At 42.3% G+C, this 14,085-nt stretch overlaps 1 protein-coding gene across 1 annotated transcript; it reads left to right on the top strand.

Moving 5' to 3' along the window:
• Nucleotides 1-334: 334 nt before the first annotated feature.
• Nucleotides 335-11,714, top strand: LDHA (lactate dehydrogenase A). The gene is made up of 8 exons (XM_030333137.2): nucleotides 335-438; nucleotides 2,493-2,642; nucleotides 5,239-5,356; nucleotides 6,295-6,468; nucleotides 6,913-7,086; nucleotides 8,642-8,759; nucleotides 10,290-10,413; nucleotides 10,964-11,714. Exons 2-8 carry the CDS (start codon nucleotides 2,517-2,519, stop codon nucleotides 11,126-11,128), a joined length of 999 nt encoding a protein of 332 aa, XP_030188997.1. The 5' UTR covers nucleotides 335-438; nucleotides 2,493-2,516; the 3' UTR covers nucleotides 11,129-11,714.
• Nucleotides 11,715-14,085: the final 2,371 nt, after the last annotated feature.

The raw sequence follows: 14,085 nt of genomic DNA on the forward strand, positions 1-14,085 counted from the left end.
ATTGTTGAGTGCCTAACGGGCCAGAAGCTGTTCTTTCCGGTCAACTGGGAAACAACGGTGAAGATTCAGATTAAGCCTTTCCGGAGGGTAGACTTGACTGGCTGGTGGCTCTAGAGGGCCGGGGCTTTTGTGGCCGGAGGCTGCGCGGTTCCGGCAGCCCCTTAGGTCCCCAGGCACACGTGGGTCTGTCCCCAGATCTTCGGTCCCGCTGCGCGCGCCGCCTGAGCCTCCCCACAGCCCCGCCTGGCTTCGAGCCCGCCCCTAGCCCGACCCACACGTGGGTTCCCGCACGTCCGCCCGGCTACCCCCCTGACGTCAGCCTCCCGGTTCCATTTAAGGCCCCTCCCGCGCCCAGCTCCGAGTACGGGAGCCGCTGCCGCCAAGTCCGGACCCAACACCGCGCGCCGCCGACGCCCGCCTGCTCGACGTGCACTCCCGGTACGGTCGGGCCCCGAGCGCACTGCGCGGGAGGGTCAGGAGAGCGAGCTGCCTCCGGCTCGCTAGCTCGGCGCTGTCCCCGAAGGGGTCTCTGCTCCCGGGGAGTCGGGGGGAGGCAGGATCCGCACGTGGACTCGGAGGTCACCGCACTCTGCTTTTGCTCTAAGTGGGCACCATGGCCTGTGGTCCGGCTGGGGAACCGAGGTGGCCGCAGCTATCCTGTGGCTGAAAGCCCGGGTGGATGCAGAAAGACAAGGAAATGACAGATCTAAAGGGTGGGGCATACCTCCGGGTTTAAAATAGGCAAACAACGCAGAACTGGAGGTCGGGTTTCCAGAGCCCACCCAGCCTAAAAACCCTCAGCAGTCGCGGGTGAGGGATAGAGGGAGGGGGTCGAAAACCGCGGAGCGCTGCTTGGGTCGCTTTTTAACCCTGGGACTCTTCAAGAGGTGGACTCCATGGGGCGGCTACTGCCTGCGGATTATAGGGCGCTCTTTGCGCAAATTACACTTATTAAGCAGCTGCTGATGTATCGGGTGCTACGCAAGGCACGGTGCATGCAAAGATGAAGCAGGAAGAGTCTCAGCCCTCCTGCCGATGGTCTTTTGAGAGCAGGCTATCTGGTACCGTCCCCTCGTCTTGAGAAATGGGGGAACCTAAAGCTGGGAGAGGGTTAGGGCATCTCTGAGGTCACAGAGTGGGTGGCAGAGTTGGGGGAGTAGACCCACTTTCTGCAGTGCTCGTCCCTCACCCGTGCCCCCACGTTGAAGGGAGCGCTGGATCCCAGGGTTTAGATTCTGGTGAGGCCAGGTCTAGAAATAGCAGTGATTTACACGGAGAGATCTGATTCCACCTTAGTGACTCTGGGCTGCCTGCCTGGAAGTCCTCTCGGATATTTTTGCCCTTTGGGGTGGTGTCAAGACCAGACGTGGTGCTTCAGGATGCAACCTGTGATAATCTTTCCAGTGAATGCAGTGCAGGGTTGGATTAGCAGGGCGAAGGCCCCCTCCCCGACACTGGGAATGGAGGATTCCACCAAGTATCTATTAACTTTAGGGCTCCAGGCCTCTGCAGCTATTTTTGCACTTCCTGTACTGACAAAATTTCCTCATATCGGGCCTCACGCCTTTGCAACATGGATCACGGCAGAAACCACACGAGGCGCCTCCCTCCCTGTTGGTTAACAGCTCCTTGGGTCTAGTATTCCGATTTAAAGTCTGGCTCTGCCCGCGGCCAGGGAGGCTGCCAGCTGGGGCACTAGTTAAGTCTAAAGTCCACCTCGGGGCTCTCTGCCTCGTGGCTCTCTCCCTTGTACCCTAAGAGCAGGACAGTTCCCAATTATTTCCGCTCTTGGGCGGGGCTTTCCAGACTGGCGCCTCTGCGCCAGCACCCAGCTCTCGAAAGCCGCGGTCTGTAGGCTCTACTCTTGTCCCCGCCCAGCGCTCGAAATGAGCATGCGCGCAAGTGTCGCGCCGGGCTGGGTGGGGGAGGGGCGGAAAACCCGAGGGTTCCCTGCCAACAGAGCTGTTGGTCTGATCTCCGCCCCATCTTCTGGGGCTGGAGGAAGGAGTGAGTGCGCATGAGCAGAGGGTTTTTTATTGTTGTTTTTAACAGCCTACGGCGTCCCGGTGGTTCCAAGAGGCATTTACGGGAACCTTCCGCACATTTCTCTCCACATTTTTTGAGGGTTTGCAGGACTGGTGATTGGAGTACATTTGGGGAGGCAGTCACAGCGATTTTGTGTGAGGAAAGGCAGCCCCGCTTGGGGCTAATAAATCAAGATGAGTGAGTCCTCAGGAAGTTATACTTACACCCAAACGTCAATATTATTTTTCCACGCCAAGGTGAGATCCTTTACACCAAGATCCTAGCCAGACCAGACCCTGGCTTTAGGCCTTTCAGTATCCCTTTGGCCATCTTTAGGTTTGTTCCTTCCCTCTTTTTAATGGCAAGTATCCCAAAAGGAAGTAAAATAAGCTCTTTTAGAACAGCTTTTGGTTAATGAGCGTTAATTTAAAGAGGATGCAGTGACAGTGTGTGTTTCCCCCCTATAGATTCCTTTTGCTTCTAAGTCCAATATGGCAACTCTCAAGGATCAACTGATTCAGAATCTTCTTAAGGAAGACCATACCCCCCAGAATAAGATTACAGTTGTTGGGGTTGGTGCTGTTGGCATGGCTTGTGCCATCAGTATCTTAATGAAGGTAAGTGAAAGCCCATCACTCTGAAAGCCAAGGATACCTTGACCCCAACGATCTCCCCACACCTCCAAGAATTGCATTATTACATTGTATATACAAATATTTAGGTTCATGCATTCATTTGAAGAACTTTATGTGGAACAAACTTTAGTAATGCTATACCGAAAGGGTATCTGTACTAAAAACATTAAAAGTTATAAGGCTGGTGACACAGTTCCTTAAATTCACTGTGCTGTATTAACATGCATGAATTGCCTACAAATGAAAACATAGTCTATATCTTTAAGTTAAACATGCCTTTATTTTAAAGTAATTTTTGAATTGAAAATGATACACACATTTGGTAAAATTAAAATCACATGAGAGTGCCTGGGTGGCCCAGTTGGTTGGGAGTTCCACTCTTGATCTCTGCTCAGGTTATGATCATGTGGTTGGTGAGTTCGAGCCCCACGTCAGGCAGGCTCTGCATTGATGGCATGGAGCCTGTTTGGGATTCTGTTTCTCTTTCTCTCTGCCCCTCACCTGCTTGTGCGCTCACTCTGTCTCTCTCTCAAACTAAAAAAAAAATTTTAATTACACAATGTGGGGAATCTTAAGTCTTTCTCCCACAAAAATCCCCAGTGCCCCTCACCTTGAATAATAATTTTGGTACCAGTTATGGAGTTAAAATTTAGATAGCAAAAGATAATTTGAGAATGAATAAAGAATATCTTTTATAGTAGTTGAGCCTGGTTTATATAAAAAAAAGAAATTGAGGCAGCTTACAATATTAAAATATTTTAAGTTTAGATTTGGAGTTACTAATAAGGGAGTGTAATGATGAATTCTGGGTTTTGAACAGGAAAGGATTGAAATAAGGAACTGAAGGCAGAATGAGCTATGCAGAGGTTGTGTAACAACATAGGCTGCTTTTTATGTGTTCTTAGGAGGGGCCACATAGTATAAAGGTTTCCCCCACTATCCGAAAGGAGAGCATTCCTATGAAACCTTTCTGAAGCCTGGTGTGAAGCAAAGAAGCAATTACCATTAATTAATGTGGAAAAGTTTTGAACATTCCCAGACCCAAAAAATAACCTTAGGATTTTCTGATACCTTAGGACACATCTTGCTAATGCATGCACAAAATAGAGATAAGGTACAGATGCTCACAAAGTTCAAAGCTATGGCATCTTGATGCTGAGATGCTGAGTAAAGTTCCTGAGGAACTTGGTTCATCAGGTGGAAGGAACCAAGGTGGTAACTAGGATATGTGCTGCCTCTGTAAGGGCTCACTGCAAAACAAAAAACAAACACTGAATGCTGTTTTTTGTTTTTTGTGTTTTTTTGCCTTATTTCCTAAAGGCAGAAATCCTCTTTGGATTTATTTCAGTTAGGGAAAACAGGTACTAATGTTAGGTCTTTTATAAAAGGGAAGTGGCATAATGCAAACTTCTGACAATCAGGGGATACCTGGACCAATTTTTACAGCCTTCCACTGGATCAGGAATTGATGCCATTTGTTTTTTCCACACCTATGCCCTCTAACTCAGGTGTGTATAAGATTATTATATTACAGATGACTTGGGGGGGTAGATCTGTTGCTCAGCTAGTATAACTTACTTGGTTATAACAGTTCACACCCCATGTGTATTAAATCTGTTGCTGGTGCTCCTGATCTGAGAGGCACCTATAAACATTTACAGATTCAACTGAAAGGATATTTTTCACCAATATTATTTTGCAAATGCACAAATCTTCTTGGAACACTTAGTGTTGGTTAATATATGGAAAACATATAAAGGAATGATCCAGAATATCACTTTTTAATTTCCAAGTCTTAATACTGGTCAACATCACTTATGTAATGATTAATGGCCTAAAATTAATGTGTAAAATTGAGTGAGAGACTAAACAGAGCAGTCTTATGTAATTGGATGTTATTCCAACCATTGCCATCTAGTGTTCTGCTACCACACAGTTGAATGGTGGAGTGCTTGCAGGAGTTGCTCTAGTGAAGGGGCGCCTGGGTGGCTCAGTCAGTTAAGCATCCAACTTCAGCTCACGTCATCTCACGGTTTGTGAGTTCGAGTCCCGTGTCAGGCTCTGTGCTGACAGCTCAGAGCCTGGAGCCTGCTTCGGATTCTGTGTTCCCTTCTCTCTCTGCCCCTTCCCAACTTGCGCTCCGTCTCTCAAAAAATAAATAAATGTAAAGAAAATAAATTAAAAAAAAAAAGTTGCTCTCGTGAAGAGAGAGGATCGGTACTTTTTCCTATGCATGGGTCATCTGTGAGTCACTTTTTAAAGTTTATTTATTTATCTTGAGAGAGAAAGAGAGCATACACACATGCTAGTGGAGGGGGTGGGGGGAGCAGAGAGAATCTCAGGAACTGTGAGATCATGACCTGAGCCACAATCAAGAGTTGGATGCTGGACTGACTGAGCCACCCAGTCACCCCCGTGAGTCTGTTTTTAAATGGGGGCCTGCCTCTACTTTGAGGTATGTCCTGATACTAATAAAGTGGCAGAGCTCTCCTATGCTAGAAACATAGAAATTTTGCATCCCTTTCTAAAATTTGGAAGCAGCTCTTTTCTATTTGACTAAAAATTTTGTATCTTTTAGGACTTGGCAGATGAACTTGCTCTTGTTGATGTCATGGAAGACAAATTGAAGGGAGAGATGATGGATCTCCAGCATGGCAGCCTGTTCCTAAGAACACCAAAAATTGTCTCTGGCAAAGGTTGATTTCAACAAGTTTATATTGTGATCTATGCTAGATTTGATTTTTTTTATCAGGCTTGAAATCCTTTTTCAAAGATTTATTTTTCGTATAGGAGCAAAGAGCCTTTGAGCCATTTTGCATTGGCAACCTGTTTATACCAAAGTTTCAATTTCTAGTAATGGAAACCCAATAGTCTATAATGTGGAAAGCATCTGAATTAGAATGTAATTAGTAATGCTTCTCGGGTCCATATTTAACCACATTGCTTCAAATATTTAAATTTAATATAAATATAAATTTAAACTTCCCCTACTTCCTTTCAGACACTAAGACAAGGTTGAGAATAAGGTAAATGAGCCGGTTCAGACTTTTCACACTTACGAGCCCTAGTCAGGAAACCTGGCATGTGTACAAATAGTGTTTCTTTTGACACCTGAAAATCACTGACCACTTATCTATGGGCTGGGTTAACCATCCTGTGCCATAGGGTATCTAGAAGCAAGATCTTGATAAGTGTAAAGTTGCCTTTGCTTAAAAAAAAAAAAAAAAGACGCCTATCTCTGTGCTGATATGATCACAGTAAAGTAATTAAGTAGAAATAGGGGTATGGAAGAGTCTGAGCATTGAGCTCAGGTGGCAAAAAATTGGGGGATAATGTCTCACTTGGTTCTTTCCAGCTCCTCCCAACTGTGGTTATATAAAGTCACAGTCTAAACCAGAATACAAGGAAGGCGTTGATGTACTCTTCCTCCATGTTAGGTGGCCACAGTGAAAAAACCAAAAGCTAAAGGAATCATGGGTTGGGGGGAGGGGTGGCATTAGTGTCATTTATCTGTATTTACCTATGCGTGAAAGGAAGTAAGAGAGGTAACAAAACACTAATAAAATTGCCCATAAAAACAAATGTATGGAAGAGATTAAGGCCTTAATCTGGTTTTTGTTTCCCCTTTGTCTAGACTATAATGTGACTGCAAACTCCAAGCTGGTTATTATCACAGCTGGGGCACGTCAGCAAGAGGGAGAGAGCCGTCTTAATTTGGTCCAGCGTAATGTGAACATCTTTAAGTTCATCATTCCTAATGTTGTAAAATACAGCCCAAACTGCAAGTTGCTTGTTGTTTCCAATCCAGGTGAGACCTTTAATTGCACAAATAGATGAGCTTGAGTAACACTGATGGCATATGTCATATTCTGTATATACGTATTTATTTCTCGTATTTTTCATTTTCCTGTTGTGAATGGATGTGGTAAAATAGTTAAATTTAACATATTGAAGGGGTACAGTGCCCCTCAATGTAGTTAGAACTTAAAAATTAGTTATTTTCCCTAGAAGATCTTAGATAAGGGAAAAGGGTATGAATAAGGTGTTCTTGATGCACAATTTATTTTCATTATACTACACTTCTTGAATACTTAATGAATTTGCTATATTATACATACAGGTTTAAAAATATTGACAAAAATACTGATTGGTTATGATCAATATCAAGATTCCTACAGAGCCATGTATCTTGAGTAGCCAAACATCATCTAATGATTTACCTAGTATTTTTGCCTAAATGTTTTCTTCATAGTGGATATCTTGACCTATGTGGCTTGGAAGATAAGTGGCTTTCCCAAAAACCGTGTTATTGGAAGTGGTTGCAATCTGGATTCAGCCCGGTTCCGTTACCTAATGGGGGAAAGGCTGGGAGTTCACGCATTAAGCTGTCATGGGTGGGTCCTTGGAGAGCATGGAGACTCCAGTGGTAAGCATAACTTATTTTCAATTTTTGTTTTCAAAAAGATTGTGTAAGATATTGATAGAAGTTTTATTATTAAATCAGAGCTGAAATTAGATATCCATTCATTAGAGTAGAATGATTTCTAAAAATCTATTATTCAGATTTTAGCTATTTTATGTGACCTCTTATGGCATGGGGGATGGGGAATGAAATTTCTTTTACTTAAGATGATAATTCTTAGGATGACCTCAGTCATTTACTATCACAACTGTCTATATGAGACTTGAACTGTGAGGCTGTGAAAAGGTTAACCAATCCAAATGGAGTGCATGGAAAAATTCTATCACAGTTGAATTCAGTTACTTATACCAAGAAAATTCCCCTTACGATCTCATACTATCTTTATATTTCAAATAGGATTAAACATCCCAATCGGTTAGGAAAACAGGTCAGAATATGGTGAAAATTCTTAGTTTCACATAATCTAATCAATGAAAATCTAAGAGTAAGGGCATTGGTAGTCTTTACCATCTACCAAAAGCAGGTAATCCTCCTCAGATAAGAAATGAGGATTAGAAAAATGGGTCAAAATAACTAGTCTTGTTACCAAAACCCAAGTTTGGTGGCCTGTCACTCAAGAGCAGAGTTTTGACTGGAAAAAGAATATGAGCTTTATTCAGGAGGCGGGCCACGTGGGGAGAAGGCAGACTCTTGTCCAAAAGTCAACTCCAAAGTTTCTGCCAGGCCCAGAGATTTTTGAAGGTGTCTAATCAGTTAAGGGAATGCAGTGGTCTGTGACATTTCTTGATTACATGCAGATTTGATGATGCCAGTTACAGAGTTACCTCGGTGCTTGGAGTTTGTGCAAGGTCTTAGTTCCTTGGTGCCTGGGGCTGGGGATGCGGGGTTGTGCAAGAAGGTCTGGTTCCTTGGTACCCAGGGGTCGTGCAAGAGTACTCTGTTCTTTCTACAAAGGAGGGCAAGGTCTACAGATGTACAAAAGGAGGTCAGTAAAGTCATTCGTGTGACCTTAAAAAAGAAAAACATTTTGTTGAAAGATTGCTGGGCTAATCAGAAAGGTGAGGTGAGGGGCGCCTGGGTGGCGCAGTCGGTTAAGCGTCCGACTTCAGCCAGGTCACGATCTCGTGGTCCGTGAGTTCGAGCCCCGCGTCAGGCTCTGGGCTGATGGCTCGGAGCCTGGAGCCTGTTTCCGATTCTGTGTCTCCCTCTCTCTCTGCCCCTCCCCTGTTCATGCTCTGTCTCTCTCTGTCCCAAAAATAAATAAAAAAACGTTGAAAAAAAAAAAAAAAAAAAAAAAAAAAAAAAAAAAAAAAAAAGAAAGGTGAGGTGACCTCAAACAGACTTGCTGGCCTCTGTGGCCTGGGAAAGTTCTGGTCTTTTATTCTCCAAGGCCAGTGGTCTGCAAATCTTAAAGAAAGTAAATTAGTTCTGTTAAAGATCAAGGGTCTTAAGTCAGCAAGCAAGGAGCGAGTTAACTTGAAGCAAGGCTGGCTGGAGTGCTATTATAGTCTGCTGGATGATGTATGGAAATAAATGTATTCTGTGCTATTTCTTGTAGTGCCTGTATGGAGTGGAGTAAATGTTGCTGGTGTCTCCCTGAAGAATCTGCACCCTGACTTAGGCACTGAAGCAGATAAGGAAAAGTGGAAAGAGGTTCACAAACAGGTGGTTGACAGGTAATAGATTCCATAGTTTGGCAATGTAGAAGATTAAAATTTATTATTTTTATTTTAAAGTTGGAAGTTTAGTAGCATTTGAGTACTTCTTGTTAGAAAACTTTTTTCTAGGGATGTCTGACTGGTTTAGTCGGGTAGAGCATGTGACTTTTTTTTTTTTTAATGTTTATTTTTGAGAGAGAGAAACTGAGTGTGAGTGGGGGAGGGGCAGCGAGAGAGGGAGATACAGAATCTGAAGCAGGCTCCAGGCTCTGAGCTGTCAGCACAGAACCTGACATGGGGCTCAAACCCAGAAACCGTGAGATCATGACCTGAGCCGAAGTTGGATGCTTAATCAACTGAGCCACTCAGGCGCCCCAAGAATTTGTTATTATTTTAAAAGTTTTAGTGAAGTAGTCTTTACACCCCATGTGGGGCTTGAACTCACGACCCCAAAATCTAGAGTCACACGCTCCACTGACTGAGCCAGCCAGGTGCCCCAGGAATAAGAATTTTTTTTTAACATTTATTTATTTTTGAGAGAGAGTGAGCAAGCACAAGTGGGGGACGGGCAGAGAGAGGGAGACAGAGATCCAAAGCAGGCTCAGCACGGTGAGCACAGAGCCCGATGCGGGACTCAGACCCACAAACCATGAGATTAAGACCTGAGCCGAAATTAAGAGTCAGCCACTTAACCGACTGAGATACCCAGGCACCCCACCCCAGGAATAAGAACTTTTAAATCCAATTTCCTGTTACGGGCTTTATGAATAGAGACATTTGTTTATTCAAATGATTATAAAGTTTCCAGGAACGTCTAGATTTGTAATGGTACTAAAATGTAAATATTAACTCTTAGAAATTGTTGAAACAAGGAAGCTTTCATGCTTGGTGGCATTATTTACTTATTATAAACCATGTGGTCATGTGTGGATCTCAGGTATATAGAATTGAATAATGAATCATGATTGGTTTAGGCGGGGCCCTCTTTGTATTCGCTTAATTAAATAAAACCTAAGAAACGTTGACAGTAGCTGTCAACTAAGTGTAGTGTTTGTTGGAATTAGAATTATTAGTATGTTGGTACTTGGAAATGAGTGAGTTCTGAGCTCCTTCTCCCACTCACCCTTCCACCCATCCCTTACTTGACATAATCTTGAGTCAAGCATACCATACATAATCTTGGATTTATATTCCAAAATTCAGTATTACATTGTAAGAATCATTTGTTTTGTTGCATGTAGATACAGTTATTTTTGGCCATTATGTAACATTCCACTGTGTTGAATATTTCACTGTATGTACCACAGTTTATCCATTCCCCTGTTGGAGAATACTGGGCTTGTTGCCAGGCTTTTGCTATTACTAACCATACTGTTGTGAACATCCCTGTTCATAATATCCTGGTATACATGGCAATCATTACTCAGGTATATAATGCAACTTTGTGCCATTGTTTGCTGTGAAGCCTGTGTTCAGTGAAAGCGTTGTTGTTCTTTGTTTCTCTTACCCTACTTTTTCCTACCTTCCCTGCCCTTCTGTACCCTGCAGTGCCTATGAGGTGATCAAACTGAAAGGCTACACTTCCTGGGCCATTGGACTGTCTGTGGCAGATTTGGCAGAAAGCATAATGAAGAATCTTAGGCGGGTGCATCCAATTTCCACCATGATTAAGGTAGGTCTGTGTAGTGATACATTGTATTTAAATGCCATTATTTTCTGGTTTTTAAAAAAGAGTCTTCTATGAAAGCAGATTAGTTATCAGTCCTTGATTTAAGTGAAATAAATTAATGCACTAACAACTTTCCTTTTTTGGAGAGACATGGTTGCACTTTAGGAATAATGTCTACTAGTACTGTGTTCACCACATCGATACTTGGTAACTTACTAATAATAAATTGGGGTAGGTGCACGACCATGAACGAAAAATTTTTTCTTTGAAGAAAAAAAGAAGTCCTACTCAAGTTAGAGTTACCAAGATGTTATCCATAAAAATGTGACAGTACTATGGATAACAGCAATAGTTTAGAGTTTCTTTTACAACAGGAATCTTGCCAGTATTTTGTTGATTTGCACTGTTCATCACATCCTAACTGAAAATGTGGAAAGAAATTTCTACTTACCAAGTTATATTAAATAAGCATACATGTTTGTAGAGCATGGAAGTCTTGGGAGACCCCAAAATGCATAGACAAAACATAAAATATCTTTCATTTTGTCTTCAGGGTCTCTATGGAATAAAAGATGATGTCTTCCTTAGTGTTCCTTGCATCTTGGGACAGAATGGAATCTCAGACGTTGTGAAGGTGACCCTGACTCCTGAGGAAGAGGCCCGTTTGAAGAAGAGTGCAGATACACTCTGGGGGATCCAAAAAGAGCTGCAGTTTTAACGTTTTCTAATGTTGTACCACTTCACTGTCTAGACTACAACAGGATTTTTAGTTGGAGGTTGTGTATATTGTCCTTATTATCTGATCTCTTATTCAAGTAATAATATTAAAAATGGCCTAGGAAAAACATCAGTTTCCTAAGTTACAAATAGGAATGGTTCACAAAACCTTGCGGCTACATCCTGATGCTGGACGGTACCCATCTTGCGTCCTAAGTTGGTTAACTTAAAATAGTTCCACCACCTCAGAGACACCACTGCCAATGTGGCATATGCTGCAGTTGCTATTCAAACCAGACGTGTATTTACTGTGTGTTGTATTACTTCTGGTTCCTTCACCCAACATGCCTAGACCAACCTTTTTTTTTTTTTTCTCCAGCCAATCACCTCCTGGGATCCAATGTATAAATTCAGTATTGCATGTATTGTGCATAACTGTTCTAAAGGATCTTATTTTGTGTCCTATATAAGTCAGAACATAGTGTACATTGCCATATAATGTAAAAAGAAAGATCTACGTATAAACAATGCAACCAACTATCTAAGTGTCATACCAACCAAAATATCAAATAAACTTTGAACAGTGACTTCTCTCTTACTATATTAAGATAAATAAAGCTGCGACTTACTCATTACATTATTGGGACCCATTAGGGTATTCATGGGCAACACTACAGTGGTATTTTTAAGGTGTGTTGTTTACTAATGATCAGACTTTAACATGATTTAATATAATTAATAGATGACTAGATTGAGTAGGTTGTTTTGGTACCATTTCCATTATATTCAATCCTTTTACTATGCTAAGCCACAAGATATTAAGAGATAACTTGATAATAGGGCTAATCATAACTGGTACCCTACAAGTCATGTAGATGGCATTCTACACCTGAATGTAAAAATATCACTTACTAACAACATAGGCAATGGTACTTTGTCACTATAGGGAGACACAGATTTTTAAGAACTTTTGCTCTCTGGAGGCCGGTAACTTGATGGTACTTAACAGTTTTAAACTAAATAGTCTTGGTGGTTTGTCCACTCAAAAACTTTTAGATTTTCCTCAAAACAGATCTACAACTATGATCCTTATTCAGGCCCGAATACTTCCAGAGGTTAACTAGAACAACTTTATTGTCATCACTTCTCCAGGATCTTTCACTAAAGTTTCCTTCCTGAAAGCTAGTGAAGAGAAAGAATTATGCTTTTTTTTTCAGTGTGTCAAATGTAAAAGGAAAAGAATGAACTATGTAGTCTTAACAAGTACTATAATATGATTTGCTTTTTACACAGGCTTTAAAAAAAATAGACAAGCTACAATTTACACATCATAAAATTTACATTAAAAAAAATTTTTTTTAATGTTTATTTCTGAGAGCCAGAGCACGAGCAGGGGAGGGACAGAGAGAGCGGGAGACGCAGAATCCGAAGCAGGCTCCAGGGTCTGAGCTGTCAGCACAGAACCTGACACGGGGCTCTAACTCATGAACTATGAGATTGTGACCTGAGCCAAAGTCGGACACACAATTGACTGAGGCACCCAGGCGACCCTAAAATTCACCTTTTGAAAGGGTGCAGGGGTGCCTGGGTGGTTCAGTCCGTTAAGCGTCCGACTTTGGCTCAGGTTATGATCTCAAGAGCCCTACATCGGGCTCTATGCTGACAGCCTGGAGCCTGCTTCGGATTCTGTGTCTCCCTCTCTGTGCTCCTCCCCCGCTTGTGCTCTGTCTCTCTCTCTCTCTCTCTCTCTCTCTCTCTCTTTCAAAAGTAAATAAACATTATAAAAAAAATTTTTTTAAAGAGCGTATAATTCTGTGAATTCACATAGTTGTACAACCTCCACCACTACCTAATCTTAGAACTTTTTAATTACTACAAAAACAAACCTGTACTTATGCCTATAGCCTCTTGTAAACTTTGGGGCAACTTTAGTCTAAAAAAATTTATTTACATTTATTAATTTCATATCTGATAGACTAAATTAGTCAATGCCAACATGACTGAAAAGTCAATGCTTAAAGATATATTAACCTAATCTTCCATGAATTTTCAGATTTAATCTTCTAAAGCTTCCTCCCTTTGTGGCACAAAAAGTGTTTCAGGATTACCTTGTATCTTCCTGTTCCAGGCAAGGAATGGACCAATTCTGCAAAGTCTTGATTCTTTTAAATGTAATATGATCTCAGGGTGCCTGGGTGACTCGGTTGAGAATCCAACTACGACTCCGTCATGACCTCACAGTTTGTGGGTTCAAGCCCCGCGTTGGGCTCTGTGCTGATAGCTCAGAGCCTGGAGCCTGCTTCAGATTCTCTGTCTCCCTCATCTCTGCCCCTCCCCAGCTCATTCTCTCTCTCTCTCTCTCTCTCTCTCTCTCTCTCTCGCAAAAATAGAGTTAAAATTTAAATGTAATATCTCATTTTAGTCTTAATAACCTTGGGGAAGTGGATTAAATATACCTTAGCTCCATTTACAGAAGATACCAGTTAGTGCGGAAGCAAATGGGATGTTCAGAACATAGTCTTCCTTCCTTCCTTCCTTATTATACATATATAATAATGTATATTATGTATACATAAATAATGTTCATATATATGTATATAGACAGAAAAATGCATATATATTTTTCACTGAAGCCCATGTTGCCAAAGTATCAGGACTTCAAAGCCATGCTCTTTCAGAATTCTTTACCGCATTTATACTAGGGCAGCTGTTGGAATGTACAGATCTTGCCCCTCCTGTATTTTCATTGCCGCACAATCAAGCTGTACAATCAAGCAAAATGGCTAAGTTAGTTTGGACTGTAGCCACCCAGAGAGCCCACTCAGGCAGGGGACCTCAAGGGCCAGCCCTGCACTTTGGGTAGGTATGAATGAAGAGCCTTTTTCTTCATCCAGATCAGGAGTTTGGTCACTACCTCCTTCTGCTACCAGATGATCATCCACGCCAGCAGTGTCTCCC

The sequence above is a fragment of the Lynx canadensis genome, chromosome D1 (genome assembly GCF_007474595.2).
Source record: "Lynx canadensis isolate LIC74 chromosome D1, mLynCan4.pri.v2, whole genome shotgun sequence".
NCBI lineage: Eukaryota > Metazoa > Chordata > Mammalia > Carnivora > Felidae > Lynx > Lynx canadensis.

Bases quoted from the DNA above. Each gene is read 5' to 3' on its own strand.
- LDHA (XM_030333137.2), top strand. From the start codon at position 2,517: ATGGCAACTCTCAAGGATCAACTGATTCAGAATCTTCTTAAGGAAGAC. The intron at 7,087-8,641 runs GTAAGCATAACT...TATTTCTTGTAG, and splicing joins AGAGCATGGAGACTCCAGTG to TGCCTGTATGGAGTGGAGTA. The intron at 10,414-10,963 runs GTAGGTCTGTGT...TTTTGTCTTCAG, and splicing joins CAATTTCCACCATGATTAAG to GGTCTCTATGGAATAAAAGA.